This window comes from Lycium ferocissimum, chromosome 5 (genome assembly GCF_029784015.1).
Source record: "Lycium ferocissimum isolate CSIRO_LF1 chromosome 5, AGI_CSIRO_Lferr_CH_V1, whole genome shotgun sequence".
In the NCBI taxonomy this organism is placed as follows: Eukaryota; Viridiplantae; Streptophyta; class Magnoliopsida; order Solanales; family Solanaceae; genus Lycium; species Lycium ferocissimum.
Genome location: NC_081346.1, coordinates 3,415,116 through 3,434,492, shown reverse-complemented (window position 1 = coordinate 3,434,492; position 19,377 = coordinate 3,415,116). Strand labels below are relative to the sequence as shown.

Sequence of the window (19,377 nt, the reverse complement as noted above, 5' to 3'; positions counted from 1 at the left end):
TCTTTAATCTACACTTGAATGATTACAGCTGCATATTTCTAATCCACACTGGAATAATTGGAGTTCAAAATGGACTGACCAAGACAGGGACAAGCATGTTTGTTGACTTTGATTTTTCTTGTTGACCTGGTTTTTCTATGTATGCTTAAAATTTCAAACATGCCACCTTTTCCAGTGGAAAATTAGTACTCTGATTAATTAATCCCAAGACATTACTAGTGGAAAATCAGAGAGCCAAGGGAAAACAATCCGCTTTTCTGCATCGTAAAGACGATGTGGCCTGAACTTGAATTGTGAAAAACAAACTTGAGGACACATTTTGCTTTATCAATCCCAAGACATATTTCCTCAAAGCCATTACTATAAGTTCAAACTTCAAGCTTGGTACCAAATGAACAACAACATACCCAGTGTAATCCCATAAGTGGGGTCTGGGGCTTGGTATGAAATGAACGAGTGATTATTTCTTTAAGTTATGTATTTACGCGATCATTGAATGTTAATGCGTGGGATCGGGGCGGAGCCGAAGAAGGGTCAAGGGGTCATCCGAACCCCCTTCGGCGAAAAATTACACTGTATATACAAGGTGTTTTTTATTTTATTATATATATATATATATATATATACAGTAGATGTTGAACTCCTTGGCTTCTTCGTTTGTCTACTTCTTTATATTTTTGAACTCTCTTATTTAAAATCCTGGCTCCGCCACTATCTGTGATAGTTGATAGTTATCATCTTTACCAATTACTAATTAATTAATGGCTATTACTCTTAAGAGATTTACTAGTAACTATTTATAAAGTGATATAATCTTATAAATATATTTTACACCGCCAATACATAAAACTTAAACGCCTTTTTTTCCTCCATAATAACTCAATACATAATAATGAACAAGTTAAGTTGTAAAAAATATTCATGCAAAGTTTATTCACAATTGACAATTGGACTTAATTTCACTTGCATTTTTCCTTTTGCTTAGAGGTTTAGAATTTGAAAATTATAGTTTCTGAAGTTTATCATATAAACATAATTAGTGAATTTTTTAATTAATATAAAAGGTTTAGATCAAAATTACTGAGTTCTGTCGAACCCCTACTTCTCATGCTAACTTTGTCCTTGTTTGCTTAGCCTACCGGGAAACTATTCTGACCAGCAAAATGAATTCATGGAAGCCATGATCAAGTTGTTGTGGACATCCACAATCGACAAAAGAGTGACCAAAATCACTTTGAACTGCTTTAAGCGCACATCGTTTAGCTAATTGATGGGACAGCGTTACTACTCATTTGTTATGCAAGTACCATCTTCTTTGTTTGTTTCTTAAAGACCTAATCTTACAGAGAACTCAGGTTAACAACTCTTTGAACCTCATCCAAGGCATGAACAAATTATGTGGCCAAATCCACCAGCATTTGTCATTTCTTTCACCCACAGTCGACCAATTCCTCATATGCATTATTGCCTTTTGACTTTGGTTTCACTAGAAAACCCTAGAAGTCGGTGTACTTATAATTTATTTGTCTCCCAAAAAATCCAGTGAAATTGGTTTAACCTCTCCATTGCCCTTCGGCCCACTATAACATATGGAGTAATAGGAGAAACAACAAGCTAAATGATAGTATTATTCTTTACTTTTAAATATTTGATATTCGAAATTTACTAGCCCGATTAATTCAAATTCATGTTACTAGGTGTACTGATACTCTTTACCATGAAGAGTTCCATTCTCAAGCTCGAACTTGAAATCTTTAATCTCAACCATTTCATTGCACCCCTTCGTGGTAAACTAAGCTAAGCATATTGAATCGATATATAACTAACCTAATTTTAGATGTATTTTTGTATTGTAGTGAGTAATATTCAACCTTATTGTATATGTTGTGTATATTTCCCCGCTTATTAGTATTTCAGGGATCTAACAAAACCAACTTCTATTTTCAATTTCCTGGAAAGGATATCAACTCTTTACTTTTCCTCTTTTCTTTTTCTTTGCTTAAAAAAAAAAAAATAAGAAGAAGAAGAAGCAAGCAAGGAGTTTGGAAATTACATATATCCACAAAGAATCTCATGCCTTTTTAATTACTTTTGTTTTTTTCTGTCTTTTTCTTTTGTGGAGTCAGATTATATATCCTTTATTTCTTTCGTTCTTTATTCCTTATAATCTCAAAGCACATGTGCTTTGGTTAGGTAGATGTCAATGCATTATTAGCAATCAACTACAAGCAAACGACATTATACTGTATTAAGTATAAATGATTGTGCTAAATAGAGGGAGAAGAGGGCACGTGACAGGGAATGCATGAATGTTGCATTAAGGGGAGGCCAACATAATTCACATGGGTGACGAATAGATCAATGGTGTCTCTTAAGATCGAATTGGAGATTTTAGTTTTTTTTTTTTTTCTCCATTTGGAGTTCGATTTTAGTATTAGGGCCCAACTAATCTAAATTCACATCAATATTTGAGTCAGCCTCTTTTATTTTAAAAATTGAGGTTAAATAGAATTGAACACTACACCTCTTCTAGCTTAAGGTTCAACTAAATCAATGGGCAAATTAAAAAGTCTCCATGTTTACAAAAGTAGTATCTTTTCAATTTATTTTTAACTTGTAATTTCGAATTAGAGTCTTGGGAATATAGAACTACTAATAAGAAATATTTCCTTTCTAGTCGACCTAATGCGACACAAATTCAAATAATCAGGTATTGAGTGGTTAAAAAAATGCACCAAAACAAAAAAAGAAAAGAGAAAAACAAAAAAATTGATCGTAGCTCCAATTTCATGCATAGTGATGAATAATAGCTAAGTACAACGAACATTCTGCTCACAGTTAATTTCTTAGCAAAAAGATTTAAAACGCGTAAGATAATACGACGATGACTCTCCAACAAAACCTCCTATTCTGACACTTCGATAAAACCAGTTCCTTATTCTCCCTAGCAAAAAAGTAAATTATTTTCTTGGGTGGATTAGTTTGATTATTTAATTAAAACAAATACTATACTATATATTTTAATTTGCTTTGGTGCTTAAAGCTAATGGTTGCCAGTCATAATTCTCACTTTAACACGCACTAGAAAGAGTTGGCGTTGAAGGAATAAATTGGACTTCTCAATTTAGTTACTTTTCCGTTATATATCTTTTCCCCCCTACCTTTTAGAGAGATTTAATGAATCCAGAATTTTAAGTTTATTGATTCCTATAACGATTTTAACTTGATATATAATAATATCTGACCGACAGACTGAGTTTTGACCTATATACTATAAATACATGATCTAGGCAAAAGTTACTAGTAGGGTCACCTAAAAAGTAGCCATTGCATTCGATCCGCCGCTGAGATTTGGGGTAGGACGTGAATTAGTTAAATGGTTATGGTGGAGAATTTAGGTAGATCCCATTGTATGATCAGCATTAACTAGAAAAATACAATATATTTAAAATTGGGAAAAAAAATGAATGCGGACTATATATCCTTATGGGATTACAGGACTTTCTACTTGTATATTTTAATTTGCTTTTGGACTAAATGTTAATGGTCGCCAATACTGATAATTATAACAATTCTATCATGCGAAGATAGAATCATCACTTTAGCAACACAATGAACGGTTGGCGTTTAAGGAATAGATTGGACTAATTAAGGAGATCCCCTAATCCATGCTTATATTTCTTGCTAATAGCTGGTTGGCCAAGCATTAAGGAAGCCAAAAATGTTTATTTTGAAAGTAAAGGTATTTTGCCAACCTTTTTGGAAAAAAATAAGTGATTTTCAGTAGTAGTAAAAATTATTTTTCAAAAGCTGGAAAAAAAAAAAAAAAACCTTTTCCTAAAAGCATTTTGGAAACCTTGACCAAGCATAAATTGTAGTATTTAAATTGATTAGTCAAACACAAATTGTGATTCTCTAAAAGTACTTTTTTAAAAATATACAGAAAACACTTTTCCTAATAAATAGAGATTTTGAAAATTTGGCAAACAAACGATAGATCTTCATTACTACTCGAATTTTTAAGTGAACAAGCAGTGCTCATGGACATCTACTAACCACTGAGCACTTTAAAACAAGTGATGCGTGTAGTGTAGGGAAGGTTGGATTTTGAATAAAGAAAATTACAAGTTGACTAATTGACTACAAAAAGATTGTGTCCATCAAGAATGAATATCATGTTACTTTGCCACATAGAGTCAAACAAACGAATGTATTCAGTCATCGCTGTTTTCAATTAAACTCGTGATTTGATTTGTGACTTAAACAAGAGGATTGGTAATAAAAACATATTACCTTCAAATAGAATGTTATAAATCTTAAAGATATTAGGATGTGGGCTAGTAATCAATGAAGTGAGTTAAAAATCACAAGATTTCAAATTCTATTTCCAGCGAAAACAAAACTACTAAGTAGTTTTTTAAATTTGTTCACCAAGTAGAAAAGGGATGGACAACAATTTTCATTTGTTCTTATTTTTATAATTATAATAATGTAAGGGTCACACTTTTTGTAAAGTTGAAGGAAATTAAATCTAACACGGGAAACAACTGTATTTAGGTACAGCTCAGTGAATCACATACGTGATACAGCTGTGTTTTAACAAGCAAATATTGAACACTTTTTTATTTGGCTAAATCATAAATAGTCAGTGACTAAGTTAAGGAAGGCCGTTTTGGCAGCGGTGTTAGTTGCTTTACATGCAAGGCAATTTGGGGTGCGCCACTTGTACATTGCAGTTGGGAATAACCGAATAATCCGCATATTCTGCATTTATTTTGTTGATGCCTTTTGTTTGTTACATTTTCTAAGCACCCACACAAACCCAACTGATTACACTTATTTCAATACAACAAGCGAATTCATAAGTTAAATTTGATGGATCTAATTTTTGGATTTTCATTACTACATCCTTCAAAATTATGTTTATATAACCTACTAATATTAATGATATTTTAATAATTTTTCATATATGTATTTATACTCGGGCTTAAAGACAAAAATGATGGATTTAGTTCGACCCATCCGTCTATAGTGATGTCTCTGTGTGTGTGTGTGTTTTAAAAGATAGCAGCAGCAAGATTGAAAATACAATATGGATGAAAATCTGTCTATTAAATTTCATTACTTATAGGGCTTTAGATAGCCACATCAATAAAGTGGTAAACTCCTCTTATAACTAGTATATTAGATTCTTACTATAACTAAAAATTGAATATTCTATTATATCAAATATTAAGCTCCTCTTACAACTAAATAACTGAATACTTTAAAAAAATTGTAATAGTAGTAACACTCTTAGTACAACTAAAACTAAATATTCTACTAAATCAAATATTAAACTCCTCTTACAACTAAATAACTGAGCATCACCGAACAATCTATTCCCAACTTCTACAGTAAACCACGATTGGTACTGAAATTATGTGATGACATTTCATAATATCATATATACTTTGATTAAAGTCACTTTGAAAAATTTATTGATAAAATTATTGAGAATAAGAAGAGTTAATCCTTTTTCACAAAAGAAAAATAACTAAGAGCCCGTTTGGATTGGCTATAAGTTCTTTGAAAAAGAGCTTATGTTCGTTTTCTACTTTTTGGAGTATTTAATAAAAATTTAGTTTATAAGCCATTTTGTGTTTAAAATAAGCCCAAAAAAATAATTGGGCCCGTTTGACTTAGGCCCCCTTTGTCCATAGATACCAAAAAAAATTTCACTTTTTGTGGAATTTTGGAGTTGTGTTTGGCTATAGTTTTTGAAATTGTAGTTTTTGATGAAATGTAGTTGTAAAAAAGTGAAAAAAAATGATTTTTTTTGAAAAACAAGTTTTTAAGTTTTTGGTATTCCGGAATACAACTTCAAAGTTGTATTCGGAATTCCCATGGCCAAATGCTGATTCGGGAAAAAAGCGAAAAAAAAATTTCGGAATAAAGTGAAAAATTCTTATGGCCAAACGGTTGCTTAGCTCATCTAAAGCAGCTTATAAACTGAAAACAATTTATAAATTGCTTTTTTTAAGCCCATCCAAACCGGCTCTAAATATGACTGCAAGCAGTGAGCAGTACTTACATTTGGTAACTGAGCAATTTCAACTTAGCTGATGAATACTTCTCGAACATTCAAACCAGCTCAACATTAGGTGTTTTTGGGAGGACAATATAGCCATTTTAGGTCTAGCTTAGGACTTAAGCTAGTAAACAGCGGGACAGCAAGACCACTTTCTTCCACAATTTTGCACCTTAAAACAAGGAACATCTTTATTTTCTCCTAAAATAGTACTATTTTAATTTATATGAACCTATTTAACTGGATATGATATTTAAAAAAGAATGAAAACTTTTAAAATTTGTGATTCAAAATAAGTCTTAAATATTTGTGTGGCTGTAAATCATTTCATAAAGTGAATTTATTTTCAAATTAAGAAAGAGATTATTTATTTTGATACGAATTAAAAAAAATAGGTTCACATAAATTGAAATAGAAGGAGCAGACAAAATCTTTGACGACTAATAAATTAAAGCCCCTATTCCCCTACATCTCCGAGGCGCCTATGAGCTAGGCTATGACCCTTTCTTTATCTAATTCCTTCTCAGTAGACATCTACCGCGAAAGGCCAAAACTACCGTCACATGTTTATTTACGTGGCGAAATCATAAATTTTCTAAAAGCATTTAAAATTTTAATATTTAACCTATATATATATATATAAAATTTAATTTTGTGGTAAAATTGTGTTCAACCGACCAATCTTGAACGAGCTGTGGATTCGCCCATGATTCATTTATCCCTCCATATTCTTAAAGAAGGAAATTTAACGTCCTTTTGACTAGCAACTTCACCAACATTAACTTAACTGTTATTGCAAAAAAAAAAAAAAAGTAAATAACGTTTACACCTAACTATATAAATTAACTATATTTAAGTGATTTAATGAGGTGAAAATGCAGAATAGGTAACTATGATTAAGTGTTAGAGGTACGTAGGAACCCATATTATACTTCTGTCAGTTTTGTGTAAACATTCATTGTGAGTAAGTTTTTATCATAAAAAAAAAATACTAGAAACATGTGACAACAAAAATAATAATTAAGGTGAAAATAAAGAGGTGGATCCACTCCTCATGTCTCCCCTTTTTTACTCCCAGTATTTCATGAAGACCCGCCAACTTCGTATTCTATAAGCGCATGTTATGGCCTCAAACGTTTCTCCACTTCTCATATTACACCTTATTTTCAGCTCCAAACTACCCGGACAGTAAAAAATTACAGCACTTTTACTGTTAACAGACCCGCTTATTACTGACAGTAAAATTCCAACGTGGCACCAAAACATTCTCACTAGACAACTACTACCCCTACTAATAACTCTTTTATTTCTCCTCCATAAATATAGTTCTCTTGTGTGTACATTTACGGTCATTGATCTTCATGGTTTTTGTGCTAACTTTTTCTTAAAGCTGCTAAATTTTTGTTTCTGTTTCAACTCTTTTTCATGTCTATTTAATTAGATTCTGGATAAGCAGGAACTTGTGTTAGACTCGACCTAATCAGTTATTGTCTCCTCCATAAAGGCTTCTTTTCTTTTCTTTACCTTTTCACCTCAAAAAAGTTCGAAATTGATTCCTATCGTGAATTAAGTTGCATTTTTCCATCTTATATAAATTGGTTGATCCCTTTCATTTTGTTACTCCAAGAAAATATTCAAGATGTTAGATGCATGGCTCAAAAGCAAATTCTTCGCCAAAAGGTAATAATAAATACATAATTCTGCAGGGCTCTCTGTTTTTCTTTTTATTTTCTGTAATTTTTTTTTGCGTGGGGTTTTCATTTTTTTTTTCTGGTACAGTAAGTCCACAATAAGGCACACAAAGACTCGAATCGAGATGGTAAAAAGGAAGAGGAATGCAATGTTAAAGTATTTGAAGAATGATGTAGCTGACCTGCTTAAAACTGGTTTGGATATTAACGCTTATAGCAGGGTAATTTTTCTTTTCTTTTCTTTAATTTATGGGATTTTTAAATCTTGAAATTCTATCTTGTTTCAGCTAGAAAGCATCCCCAAGTCTGCCTTTTTTTGTTACTTATTTTTTCTCTGTGATTTATTTGTGGATATGTTATATGCTCATGGATCATAAAATGCTTCAATAAAATTCTCATTCATGCTCTTTCGACGTAATGGGTTTTGCTGGCTAGTTAAATTTTGATATCTCATCAAATATTATATGAAGATCTCTGTCCAGAAAATAATGCATTTCTGCATAAACTTGATTTCAAGCGTTAATGCTATGACTTGGCATCTATAAATTGAAATGAGAATCTGCTCTGGGCTTTATATATATGCTAAAATAAATTTTGGAAGGAAAATTAGTTGGTGATAATTAGCATGCTAGACTGAACATGTTTGTATAGTATCAGTAGGTGCAGAGCTAAATTTATTTTCTGTAATCGTGAGTCTAGAAATTTAAGTGGCTAGTAATTGTTAATTGTTTCTTCTTCCCAAAGTGTGGATAGCTCAATTTATTCTAATTTGGGATTTGGATTGTTTTCAACAGGCTGAAGGACTTCTGGTTGAGCTCAATCTCTCTAGATGTTATGATCTCTTGGAGCAATATTGTGAGCACATCTCAAATAATCTCTCAGTGATGTACAAACAGAAGTATGTTCTTATCAATTATTATTTTCTTGCTTTTTTCTGTGTGTTGTGGTCTCAAAACTATAAGATACTTAGGTTTGTATTCCTAGTATTTTGTGAACTGGCTTGTTAGGATTGCTTAATTAGGTTCATTGAGTAGGATTCAGTTGTTTGAACACCTTTATCTATGTTGTTAAGACTCTTCAAAAATGGTGTTTGGTGCGTGTTGGATCTTCCAAAATATAGTGCATTTTTTGGATGATCCCACACGAGTGGAGCAACATTTTTGGAGAGTTTGGAGCAATATAACATTTTATTGTTTCATAGATGTTATAATTGTGAGATGAGATGAAACATTGCAAATAGTTTCCTTCAACTTTTCTGAGCTGATTTGGGTGATCAAATGAATGTTCCTCAATTTCTGGGTAATTTTTGCTTATAGGGACTGCCCCGAGGAATGCAGAGAAGCTGTGGCATCTTTGATTTTTGCAGCAGCAAGATTCGCGGACGTGCCAGAATTACGCGAACTAAGAAGTGTATTTACTGATAGATATGGAAACTCTATTGAATGTTATGTCAGTAAAGAGGTAGTCACTCATGTTTTCTCCATCAGATACAAATGAATGCAACTTTAGTTTTTCTATCTCGATATGGAAGATAAACGTGTTTTCTTTCTTGACAGTTTCTCCAGAACTTAAAGTCAGTGCCACCGACAAAGGAGATGAAGCTTCAGTTGATGAAAGATATAGCATCAGAATCTGGTATAGAATGGAATTCAAAGACTTTGGAGCAGAAGCTATTCAATCCACTAGTGCCAGAACAAGTAAGCCTTACAATAGAACCTCATAATCTCCTCTTTTATTGCATCTAAGCCAACTTAAATTGCCGTTTAAAAGTAAGTTTGATCTGTGAAGAATTGAAAGTAGTTTAATTTTTGACATATTGTTTCCTGTTTAGTAGTTTAATTTTTGACATATTGTTTCCTGTTTATCTGTTTCTATACTGGTCTATACATTTTAAAAATGTTTTTCCATGTCTAATTAGACTTCATCTGCGTCTTGTTCGTTTCTTTTGCAGGAATGGACCAAGAGTCGGAATGATCAGAAGCACAATCTACACAATAAGATGGATGAACCAGCTCAGAAGAAAGAATCTGAGGTTGCAAAGTTGAATAGTGAGAAAGCGAGGCAACTTACAACTAAGGATAAATTGGAGCATAATTCATTCGGCGGAAAGGTAGTGCCGGATGATGAACATAGCTCGCCAAGGAGGAGGAGAGAGAGAAGTTACAGAAGGGAAAGAGATAGCCTTAGCAGAAAATCAGACGACTCGCCTCCAGTCAAAGATATTGAAGTGGATAGAACAGTCATTGAAAGGCCACAAACTAAACCAGAGATTGAGATGGTTCCTGAAGAAGAATCTGATGAGAAGAAGCCATTCAATTATAGGTCAATTCTCCCTCCTTATATCAGATCAAGAGTGAGCTTAACAAAAAACACTTCGGATGCCTCTCCCACTAGTTCCACCGCGAACGCGGCCAATGATGAAGAAAATTTCAAGGATAATATATCTGAAAAAGCCAAGGACAAGCCAAGATCAGCTAGGACTAGCCACACAAAAGTCACAGTTGTCGATGATAAGGAACAAAAGGATGAAGAGGAAAAACTGATGGATAGGCAATTGATGCACCTCAGCAGGAAAAAGTTCCAAAGATCAGTTAACAAACCTAAAGAACCTGCAGTTGACAGTACTAGTGAAGTGTCAAGGCGGAGAAGTATGGGCAACAGGGCGACATCCCTTCCAGTAGAACTGGAACAAACAAGTCCAAGGGAACTAAGTAAAGGGCACCATCGAACAAATTCATTTCAACCTGATATGTTGGGTTCAAATAGGCATGTCCATCCTAAGCTACCAGACTATGATGACTTTGTGGCTCGACTGGCGTCTCTTAGAGAGCAATCAAGAGAATAGATATTTAGTTAGATGAACTCATATTCCTTCATACTACGTTTCACATTTCTTCATTTATATGTTAGGATTGTTGTCTGTAAGCAGTATAAAATAGCTTATCTCATGCTATTGTAAATAAACTAGCTAAATAAAGTTTACGTGTGTACTGTCCTTTTATAGAATTCTAGAGTATTTACGTCCCATTAGTTCAAGTATCAGAGTTTGTTCTACACCTCAAGCTGTTGCTTTTATGATGCATCTTAAGGTAGTTAACTTGCAAATAGCATAAACTAATCTATGCACTGTAAAATCTTATTCTTTGGTGGAAGGGAATGCGGGAATATATGGAAGATTAAAATATGCACCAAAAAAAAAAATGTTGTCAATGATTCAATCCTTAGTAACAAATGCAGAGAGAAATTTGGTGGCGTTAAACTTTTGAAAATGTTCTGTTTAAGAAAAATTTTGCTCAAAACAAAATTTTGGAGAATTGTGATTATTGAATTTTCTTTGGAAGGTGTTTTCACATTTGAGAACTCCCAAGTATTTAAAAATAAGACAAACATGTTCTTTTAAAATATATACGTACAAAGTATCTAGAGTAAATTACACTAAACACATTTTATAATTTGATTCGTAATAGATACACCTTTTGTATCTTAAAATGAGATACTGGAAATCATAAGCGGATTTGCATGTCATTTTCCTTATATAAAAGGTGTGATATGTTTTTTTTGGAAAATTGAAAGGTGTTATATCTGTTATTAGTAAATTAAAATAAATAGAAGTGAAATAATCAAAAGGAACAATAAAATAAAAATAAAAATAATTCTTTTCATCCATTTAAATGTAGGCAAATAATGTATGTGTTGAATTTCTATTGCCTTCCGTCTCAATTTAAGTGTCTTAAATTAACTGAACACAGAATTTAAAAATAAAGTGAGACTATTAAATTTTATGATCCTACTCTAAAATATGTATAATGTATTAAAATATCATTTTAATTTTGCCGAGTAAGTTAACCAAAATAGGAAAGTAACATAGTAGTATTTTACATTTTCTCTACGAATTAATACATTAATCGTGTTACCTAATTAATTTTGGAAAACCCAAGTGAGCAAGGTGGCCGGAAAAAAACTAAGGGAGGTCAGAGCCGGTTACATGTAAAGGTTTGATTGGATGGAGAGCGAAGACGGTGTTCAAGAGCCACGTACATCGTCGTCGTCGGCGGTGGTGAGGTGGAGGGACGAGGAGCAAGTGATGAGTGAAGTTCACCTTGGCTGCCCTCCTAACCACTCCGGTCCCCATCTCTCCCTTTTTACCATCTCCTTACCACCTCCCCACGGTAATTCTAATTTCCCTATTTACCTTCACTGTAATATCTCTTACTTAAGCAACGACCAACATTTCATTGCACCAAAATTTCTGGTCCCTCCTTCCCAAATTACGTGCTACCTTCAAGATTCAAACATGGTTTTTTTTTTTTTTTTTTTTTTTTGGTAAAAAAGAGGGTCCGCTTAACAAATCAACGAAGAATTGCTATGTGATCAAATTTTAATACCTATTTAATTAGGGATAATTTAGTTAAATTACCTATTTTTGCTGGGAGTTACTACTTTCTTTTTTAAAGGGCGTGCACATGGCTAAGTGGACACTCTTTTTGATCTGGATAGAGTATCTTTTAAATATTTTGAATTATCAATCATTGTGACTTAGAATACTGTTTACATAGTTTTTAAATATGTAAATTTTATTTTAAAAAATTTAAAGATTTCATGCTCGAATGCACTATCAAAATTAAACTGTTTGACTCTCGAAATCCAAACTGTGCCACATAAATTGGGACAGAGGGAGTACTATTTTGTTATAATTTTGGGTAAGTCATGATAATTGCACGAATGAAAGATATTCTCAGTGAACACTCAACAGTGATGTTAGTACTGAGGTTAGATTATTGAGATTTATTTGATCGGAACTCGTATTTCCAATCTTCAAGTCCGCGCAATTAAGCACCCCATCAGTACAAGTGTGAATGGTAATTTTGTTTTCCTCTATCATCATAATTACTATGAAATTGTTTTTCTCTACTTGTTCTTTACCTTTTTTTCTTCTTACTTTCTTTTGATATATCATCCAAGTCATACGTACTTTGCAAATTAGAGAGACTATTGAGGTGGCCTCTTATAGGACTGGAAAAGCCAGAAGCACCGTTAGTTTGTTGTTAGTGTAGCCTAAAAGTCTGAAGCAATTACAGAAGCTTGCTGGAGTGTATGTACATGTTCGGACTACTCTCTGTGTAATAAGGATCTTGATTGTGTTATTTTCAACTTTGTAGAGAACTCCACTGTGAGGGAACACACTGATGCAGTTAAGGATACATCAGTTTCTACATCTACCATGTTTGACTTAGATGAAGATGGTGATCTTATTTTAACACGTCGCAAAAGTAAGTTGTCTGCACCTCAAAAGTAAGGCTCTTATCAAGAAATCTCCTTTGTGTGCATAATTTTGTCCACCATATATTACAAGTGACATAATGCACCCGTCTTTTGTTTCACCTACTCTTTAATTTAGTCATGTCGAAAAGAATGACTTCTTTTACTCAATCTCAAAATGTACAATCTGGATAAGGTTTGATATGAAATAATACTACTTCTAAAATTTAATGGGATGACGTGTCATTACACTGCTTTCATGTAGTCCACCAATACTTTATAATATCACAAACTAATGCAAATACCAAACAGCACATGCTTTCTTCTCTTGATATCCTCAATATTCAACCTAGCTCTGCTCAGTTAATTCAGGGGAAATTGTTCCGAGAAAGCACAAATATTACCTCGATGAGAAGCGCATTTTCTCTTACTGATTTTGGAATAAAATAGGGTATATTGGTTGAATTTTCTAAATTTACTTCAGATGAATACTCTTAAGAAAGATTTGCATATGCTTGGTTTGAAACTTTGAATAATAAGATGGAGTCACTGATTATGTACCCAAGCTTCTCATCACTCCCTCCACCAACCATTTTCATATCAGATAGCCGTAGACGTTATATGTCATTTTCCTTTTACTTGCAGAATCACCTAGCCATCATCTTGCCTTGACCATCCAGCATAATATCACTTCATCGATTCCTAGAGTTGGTTTGCAGGTAATCCAAAAATTTCAGAGTCCGTTGGTCCTTATGTCTTGTCTTGTCCTCATCTACCATTCCTCCGTTCAGCTTCTCTCCCCCTATTTAAAGAGAGGATGTTACAAGCCTATGACATTTCCCATATTTTGTATCTCCTCAATTGGTACTAGGGAATACAATGACTGAAAACTGTGTGAGCACATCTTCTCTTGATAAAAAAAATGTATATTTCTAAATGTCAGTAATTGCTATTGTCCTCATTAAGTTATCTCCTATTGTCCTCATTAAGTTATCTCAAGATTCGATTGCTTTACGTGCTATTCATTTAGTTGTTTTTTCCTAATCAGGTTTGGAGAGCAGAACTAGTACTTGCTGATTTTGTGGTGCATGTGATTTCTATGTCATCTGATTTTGATGAAGTTATTGCATTGGAGCTTGGTGCTGGTACAGGTTAGTTTTAACACCTTTGATTTGTTTTGTTCTGTTTATACTTTATAGTATCAGTGTTGGTACCTCTACTCATTGCAAACTTCCCCATTCGCTGGATAGTGATGCCAAGATGGGTTACTTGCCTGATACAGGTTACCTAAAACCATAATAATTTTAAAATTGAATGGAAAAGACAAAAATATATTATCAGTATTGCTCTTCAAAAACTCTAGGAGAAAAAAGAAAACTAAAATTTTCCGACCATATTTTTAAAAAAAGACATTATTCTGATGACCAAGAATTATGCTGTTTCAAGTTGAAACTTGAGGATAATCATCCCACCCTTCTACCGTTCTCCACTCGAATACCTAGATTGATGCAGTAACCTGGTTTCGAACATGCCGCGTGTACTATATCTGACGTGGTGTAATCTCTCTGGAGTTGGATCAAAGCCTTGGATTTTGGGGGCATTTTTTTTTTCTTCTAAAACTTACAACAATAGCAATTACTATTACACTTCAATCCCCAACTTGTTGAGGTGGGCAACATGTATCTTTTACATTTCTTAGCCTTGTTTACCTTTTATTAATGGACACCTAATCATATAGTATGCACTCCCATTTAGCAAACAATTATCAACAACCCATGCTTAAATTTCTATTTATTATACGGTATAAAATACCTCTTATATGGGTCGTGATAAAAAAGGGTGCCTATGTGGGTATGGTTGCAGTACCCTGGTGTTAAATCCCAGAGCTTATCAGGTACCTCTTATCGGAAACCCTATCAGGATCAATAAACAGTATCCTATTGGGTCTGTAAACATTGTGATCCTCTTGGTATCCTTGTGTACCACTGAATAACTAAAATTGTAGTCTCAAGGTTTTCTTTTGCTTGTAACTGAATAATTTGCAGATTGAGCTGAAGTATCTAGATTTATTCAAATTTAAAGCATTAGTATCTGCTGTATGACAATATATTCTTTCAATGTTTTTATCAGGGTTAGTTGGTATTTTGCTTGCCCGTGTTGCTAAAACTGTCTTCATAACAGGTATTCTAGATTGAAATGCATAAGTTCAAATGTTTTCACCTGATATCCCTTTATTCAATGTGCTATGGTCTTTGGTCTCTCATACACGGCATATTGCTTTTCTCCAGTGGCTTTGTAGATTCATTTTTTTTTTTCATACATTTTTTTCAATCGCTTCAGAAGCTTTTCCATTTCATTTCTTTTTCAAATATATTACTTGGATTCCCATATATAATTTCTTGGGATTTTGGTAACTTATTTTTTAATCTACTTTCTTTGGTTGAGTTTACATTTTTCTTTTTATCATGAGAGGAAATATGGTCTCTTAACCAAGGGAAAATAAAAGAAAGAAAGATATTCCACTGCTGGTCATGAGACGCGCTATATTCTCCAAGTACCGACAGCTCTATGTACCGAAAGCTCCACTTTCACAAATGTTATCTGGCTAGTGTACACCCTTTATGGCTAAGTCCTCTGCTTAGTATTACCAGTGCTTCATTTCACATATTTGGAAGTTTGCAGTAGTAACCATCAAGGTTATGGTATTGTCATCCTTGTCTCTGTGGCTGTTGCTGTGTTTATACCTAATTGTCTATCATAACTTTAAAATATAGTTTGCCATGCTTTTGTCACATCTTTTATTTGAGCCTAACTTGTATGTTAGCACTGTGGTGATGAAGTACTTGGCAACTGTGGGGAGTGGATCTTGTTGCTGCTTTAGGTGCCTGCTTATTATTACACCCTTTTCTGCTATTAGTTAAATGAGGCTGCATTTGTTCTCTAGAAATTGGCACTTCATTTCAATATATTTAGGTGGTGACAGCTCCATGCTAGAAATGTTATTTGGTTAGTGTAGGTCCGTATGCTAGGCCATCTGCTTAGTATTATTGGTGCTTCATTTAACATATGTTGGAGTTTAAACCAGCCACCACCAGTTTTATGGCTGTCTTTTTTTTTTTTTTTTTTTTTTTTTTTCTGTGGCTGCTGCTATGAACTGTATCCTTAAGTTAGAGCCCTAAGGTTGGCAAGCTTTTGTCACATTTTCTGTTTAAGCCCTAAGTTGTATGTGACAGACCATGGCGACAAGGTACTTGAGAACTGTGAGAAAAATGTGGATCTTAATGCTGAAATATTCCATGGGAAGGATTCTGTTCACGTACGTGAACTTGATTGGAAAGATTCATGGCCTCCTCAAGAGTCGAATGCTTCACCATCTAAACGAAGGTAATTGATCGATCTGTACTATAAGAGATAGCTAGAATTGCATCTCAAAAGAGTTCTTTAACTGCCTTCTGCTAACCTTTTTTGGTGGTTCTAGCAATGTTAAACATTTGAATATAAGTACTAAAGCAGGTCAGCCATATTTGCTCAGGTACAGCTGTACCCAATCAGAAATTGAAGAACTCAAGAAAGCTTCTCTGCTTCTAGCTGCTGATGTCATTTACAGCGATGACCTGACTGATGCATTCTTCAGTATCCTAAAGAAATTAATGTCAGACAACCCGGATAAGGTACCATTAATGAAACTTGAGTACTCCATACTTTTTTTAGGTGACAGTGATTACCTCGAGTATTCCATCGAGGATCATACTACAACCCACAAGCACCACCACAAATTGTGATATGTTCTCTACTTCATTTCGCACCCTAACATATGACCAAGATTAAACAGATTATAACAAAAAATTGGAATTAATAATAGAAAAGCTTGTTGAAAATGAAATCTCAACCTGTTGCTTCAAAAAATGATGAAAATCTTCATGAAGTTTGGACTGAGATTCATGAATTTAGCTTGGCAGCATGATATATAGATTGCTAGCAGGTCATTATGTGAGATCAAAGAAAAGGGTTGAGCCTGTTCATATTTCTCTGATGTTCCATAATTTTGAAACCTTGGAAGGCGTTGAATGTGCATTAAGACTAGAGTAAAATATCCTTAGTGGCAATTGAGGCAACAGAATATTGTTTTTTGCCATTTTGCCATTTATTTCCTGCATTTTGGATCTTCTGTTCTTTATTGTTACCTGCAGGTAGTCAATTGCATTAGAAATTGCTGCATTTTTTGTTTTCATATTGGGTCTCCAATACCTTTATTGCATTATGTTGTTGGCACCTTTAAGAGTGAGAGATCATAAAATCATAGTGGTTGATTGGTTCTGGTATTGCCCTTTACTTCAGGTGCTATACTTGGCTCTTGAAAAGCGTTACAACTTCACCCTTGATGATCTTGATGTTGTTGCAAATGGATATTCACACTTCCGCAGTTACATGATCACTGGAGAAGGTAGCAGGGAGTTGCAAATAGATAAAAAAAAACTTTTCACTTCTTATTAGCAGTTCGTCGCCCCTATATGTTTACGATATCCTACTACTGTGGCAGATGATGCAGGATGTAAGCAGCTTGATTGTGCACCCGAGCCCTTCTTTGTTGGCGAGCAGATTGATTTGAGTCACATTCCATGTTATGTAAGGGATTACAATAGAGGGCATGATGTTGAACTTTGGAAAATTAAGTTAAATCATAGAGCACTCTTCTGAATTTTGATAGTAACATTTCTCTTCAGTAACTTACCTTAAGGTTTGTCTTTAAGAGTAAACGTCAATACTTACTGAAAAGGTCTTCTGACTGCAGTTGCTAATTGCTATCAACTTCAAATTCATTTTCATGCTCTATTAGCATCAACTGTCACTTTTGCAAAACAGATTAAACGTCAATACCAAAAAGGTCTTCTGACTGCAGTTGCTAATTGCTATCAACTTCAAATTCATTTTCATGCTCTGTTAGCATCAACTGTCTCTTTTGCAAAACATATTCGTAGACTGCAAGTGGCGTGTTCATGTGGAGAAAAGGAAAAAAGCGGCAAGCAAGCAATTTGCAGGTATATAAATAACTAAGAATAGTAGAGGTTTGAGAAATTTGGTTTCTGACTTTTTGTAAAGAGCCAAAGATGCGTCACATGCAATATTAGAATCTTTGAAATGGTGCTGTTTCCATTTGAGAACCCATGCAATATTAGAATCTTTGAAATGGTGCTGTTTCCATTTGAGAACCCACTTTATACTTTAGCTGTGCAAAAGCTAGCAAAAAGTCTTCCAGTCCTCGCCTTTCTGTTCTGTCTTGTCGTTACTTACTAGCTAAGGGAAGTTCTTTTCGTTTTCTTTTAAAAAAATGTGGTGGGCCTCGATTATAGTATCATGTATTTTTTATGTATCTCTCACTGATACAAATACTGGATAAATCTGTCAAATAAGGGTTAGGCAAATGAGAAAAAAACTACCTAGAGCTTTTTGTTTTTTGCTGGGATTTAAATCATGATTTTCAAAGCTTGAACGTACTTCGCTGATTAAGACACCCCCTTGAGTCACTAATAAGGAAAGTGAATTCCGTATTTCCAACTATATAAACAAAACAACTGGATGCAAACACTGGAATTTCTGCTTTTAATAAGTGCACTATTATTCATTCCTACCTAAACTTGTATTGAAAGCTTCTGCTCAACCCCTCCCAACACAAAAAAATAATTAAAGGGAAAAGGGAAGAGAACAAAGATTTGCTCCTACATTTGTTGAACAACTGTAACAACAGGAAGTGAAAGATCATTATACTTAAGTGCCTTTTGTAGTGAGTTCTAGGTTCGAAAACATTGATGCGTACTTGACTACTTCAGCTCGGACAATTTCTTGAATACTCCGAAGAAACCCTTTTCTTTGAGGTTGAAAATAAATTAAGCCTGATAATGTAATATTTTTCGTAATCTTATATTAAAAGAACATTTAGTTGAAAAAAGGTTTCACTGACAAGAAAACAATTTTATTGTCCCTTTTTTTTCAAAAAGACGAAACGAATTACTGATACGTCACGTCGCTGTTGAAGAAGTAGACGGTGCCATTAAACCTGAAATTTTCATTTTTTCCTTTTGTAGTTTTCCTAATTGGATTCCCATTTTCTTTAGGAAACAAAAAGCAAAAGAGAGTAGTCTCTCTCAACCTCTCTCTGACTGTACAGAATTTCCCAGTTTGCGGCTACTCTCTCCTCAATTCTACACAATTCAAAGCTGATTCCATCTCAGCTCTTAGTAAAATCTCGTTTGATGTAAATTTATGAACATATATAGACTGTTAGCTTTGCGTGAATTAGGAAAAAGGTAAAAAACAATGGGGGTACACAATCGAAGATCGAGAATAATCAATCTTCTA

At 33.8% G+C, this 19,377-nt stretch overlaps 2 protein-coding genes across 4 annotated transcripts; both read left to right on the top strand.

The window, feature by feature from the left end:
* Window positions 1-7,266: 7,266 nt before the first annotated feature.
* Window positions 7,267-10,800, top strand: LOC132055476 (uncharacterized). Its single transcript, XM_059447323.1, has 6 exons — window positions 7,267-7,750; window positions 7,850-7,982; window positions 8,556-8,659; window positions 9,078-9,222; window positions 9,318-9,458; window positions 9,713-10,800. The coding sequence occupies exons 1-6, from the start codon at window positions 7,710-7,712 to the stop codon at window positions 10,604-10,606; spliced, it is 1,458 nt and encodes a 485-aa protein (XP_059303306.1). The 5' UTR covers window positions 7,267-7,709; the 3' UTR covers window positions 10,607-10,800.
* Window positions 10,801-11,617: 817 nt separating this feature from the next.
* LOC132055475 (uncharacterized) lies at window positions 11,618-17,863 on the top strand. Of its 3 annotated transcripts, XM_059447322.1 has the most exons (10): window positions 11,623-11,782; window positions 11,840-11,930; window positions 12,921-13,031; window positions 13,666-13,739; window positions 14,069-14,171; window positions 15,151-15,201; window positions 16,254-16,404; window positions 16,553-16,691; window positions 17,359-17,464; window positions 17,561-17,863. In XM_059447322.1, exons 1-10 carry the CDS (start codon window positions 11,765-11,767, stop codon window positions 17,716-17,718), a joined length of 1,002 nt encoding a protein of 333 aa, XP_059303305.1. In that variant the 5' UTR covers window positions 11,623-11,764; the 3' UTR covers window positions 17,719-17,863. The 3 variants fall into 3 exon arrangements, with proteins under 3 accessions (XP_059303303.1, XP_059303302.1, XP_059303305.1); XM_059447319.1 differs by having other exon boundaries at window positions 11,620-11,930; XM_059447320.1 differs by lacking the exon at window positions 15,151-15,201 and having other exon boundaries at window positions 11,618-11,930.
* The last annotated feature ends 1,514 nt before the right edge of the window (window positions 17,864-19,377 follow it).

Excerpts from the sequence above, each read along its gene's own strand:
- LOC132055476 (XM_059447323.1), top strand. The coding sequence starts at position 7,710 with ATGTTAGATGCATGGCTCAAAAGCAAATTCTTCGCCAAAAG. Across the intron at positions 7,751-7,849 it reads AGCAAATTCTTCGCCAAAAG|TAAGTCCACAATAAGGCACA; the intron begins GTAATAATAAAT and ends TTTCTGGTACAG. Across the intron at positions 9,223-9,317 it reads AATGTTATGTCAGTAAAGAG|TTTCTCCAGAACTTAAAGTC; the intron begins GTAGTCACTCAT and ends CTTTCTTGACAG.
- LOC132055475 (XM_059447319.1), top strand. The coding sequence starts at position 11,765 with ATGGAGAGCGAAGACGGTGTTCAAGAGCCACGTACATCGTCGTCGTCG. Across the intron at positions 15,202-16,253 it reads TAAAACTGTCTTCATAACAG|ACCATGGCGACAAGGTACTT; the intron begins GTATTCTAGATT and ends TGTATGTGACAG. Across the intron at positions 16,405-16,552 it reads GCTTCACCATCTAAACGAAG|GTACAGCTGTACCCAATCAG; the intron begins GTAATTGATCGA and ends ATATTTGCTCAG.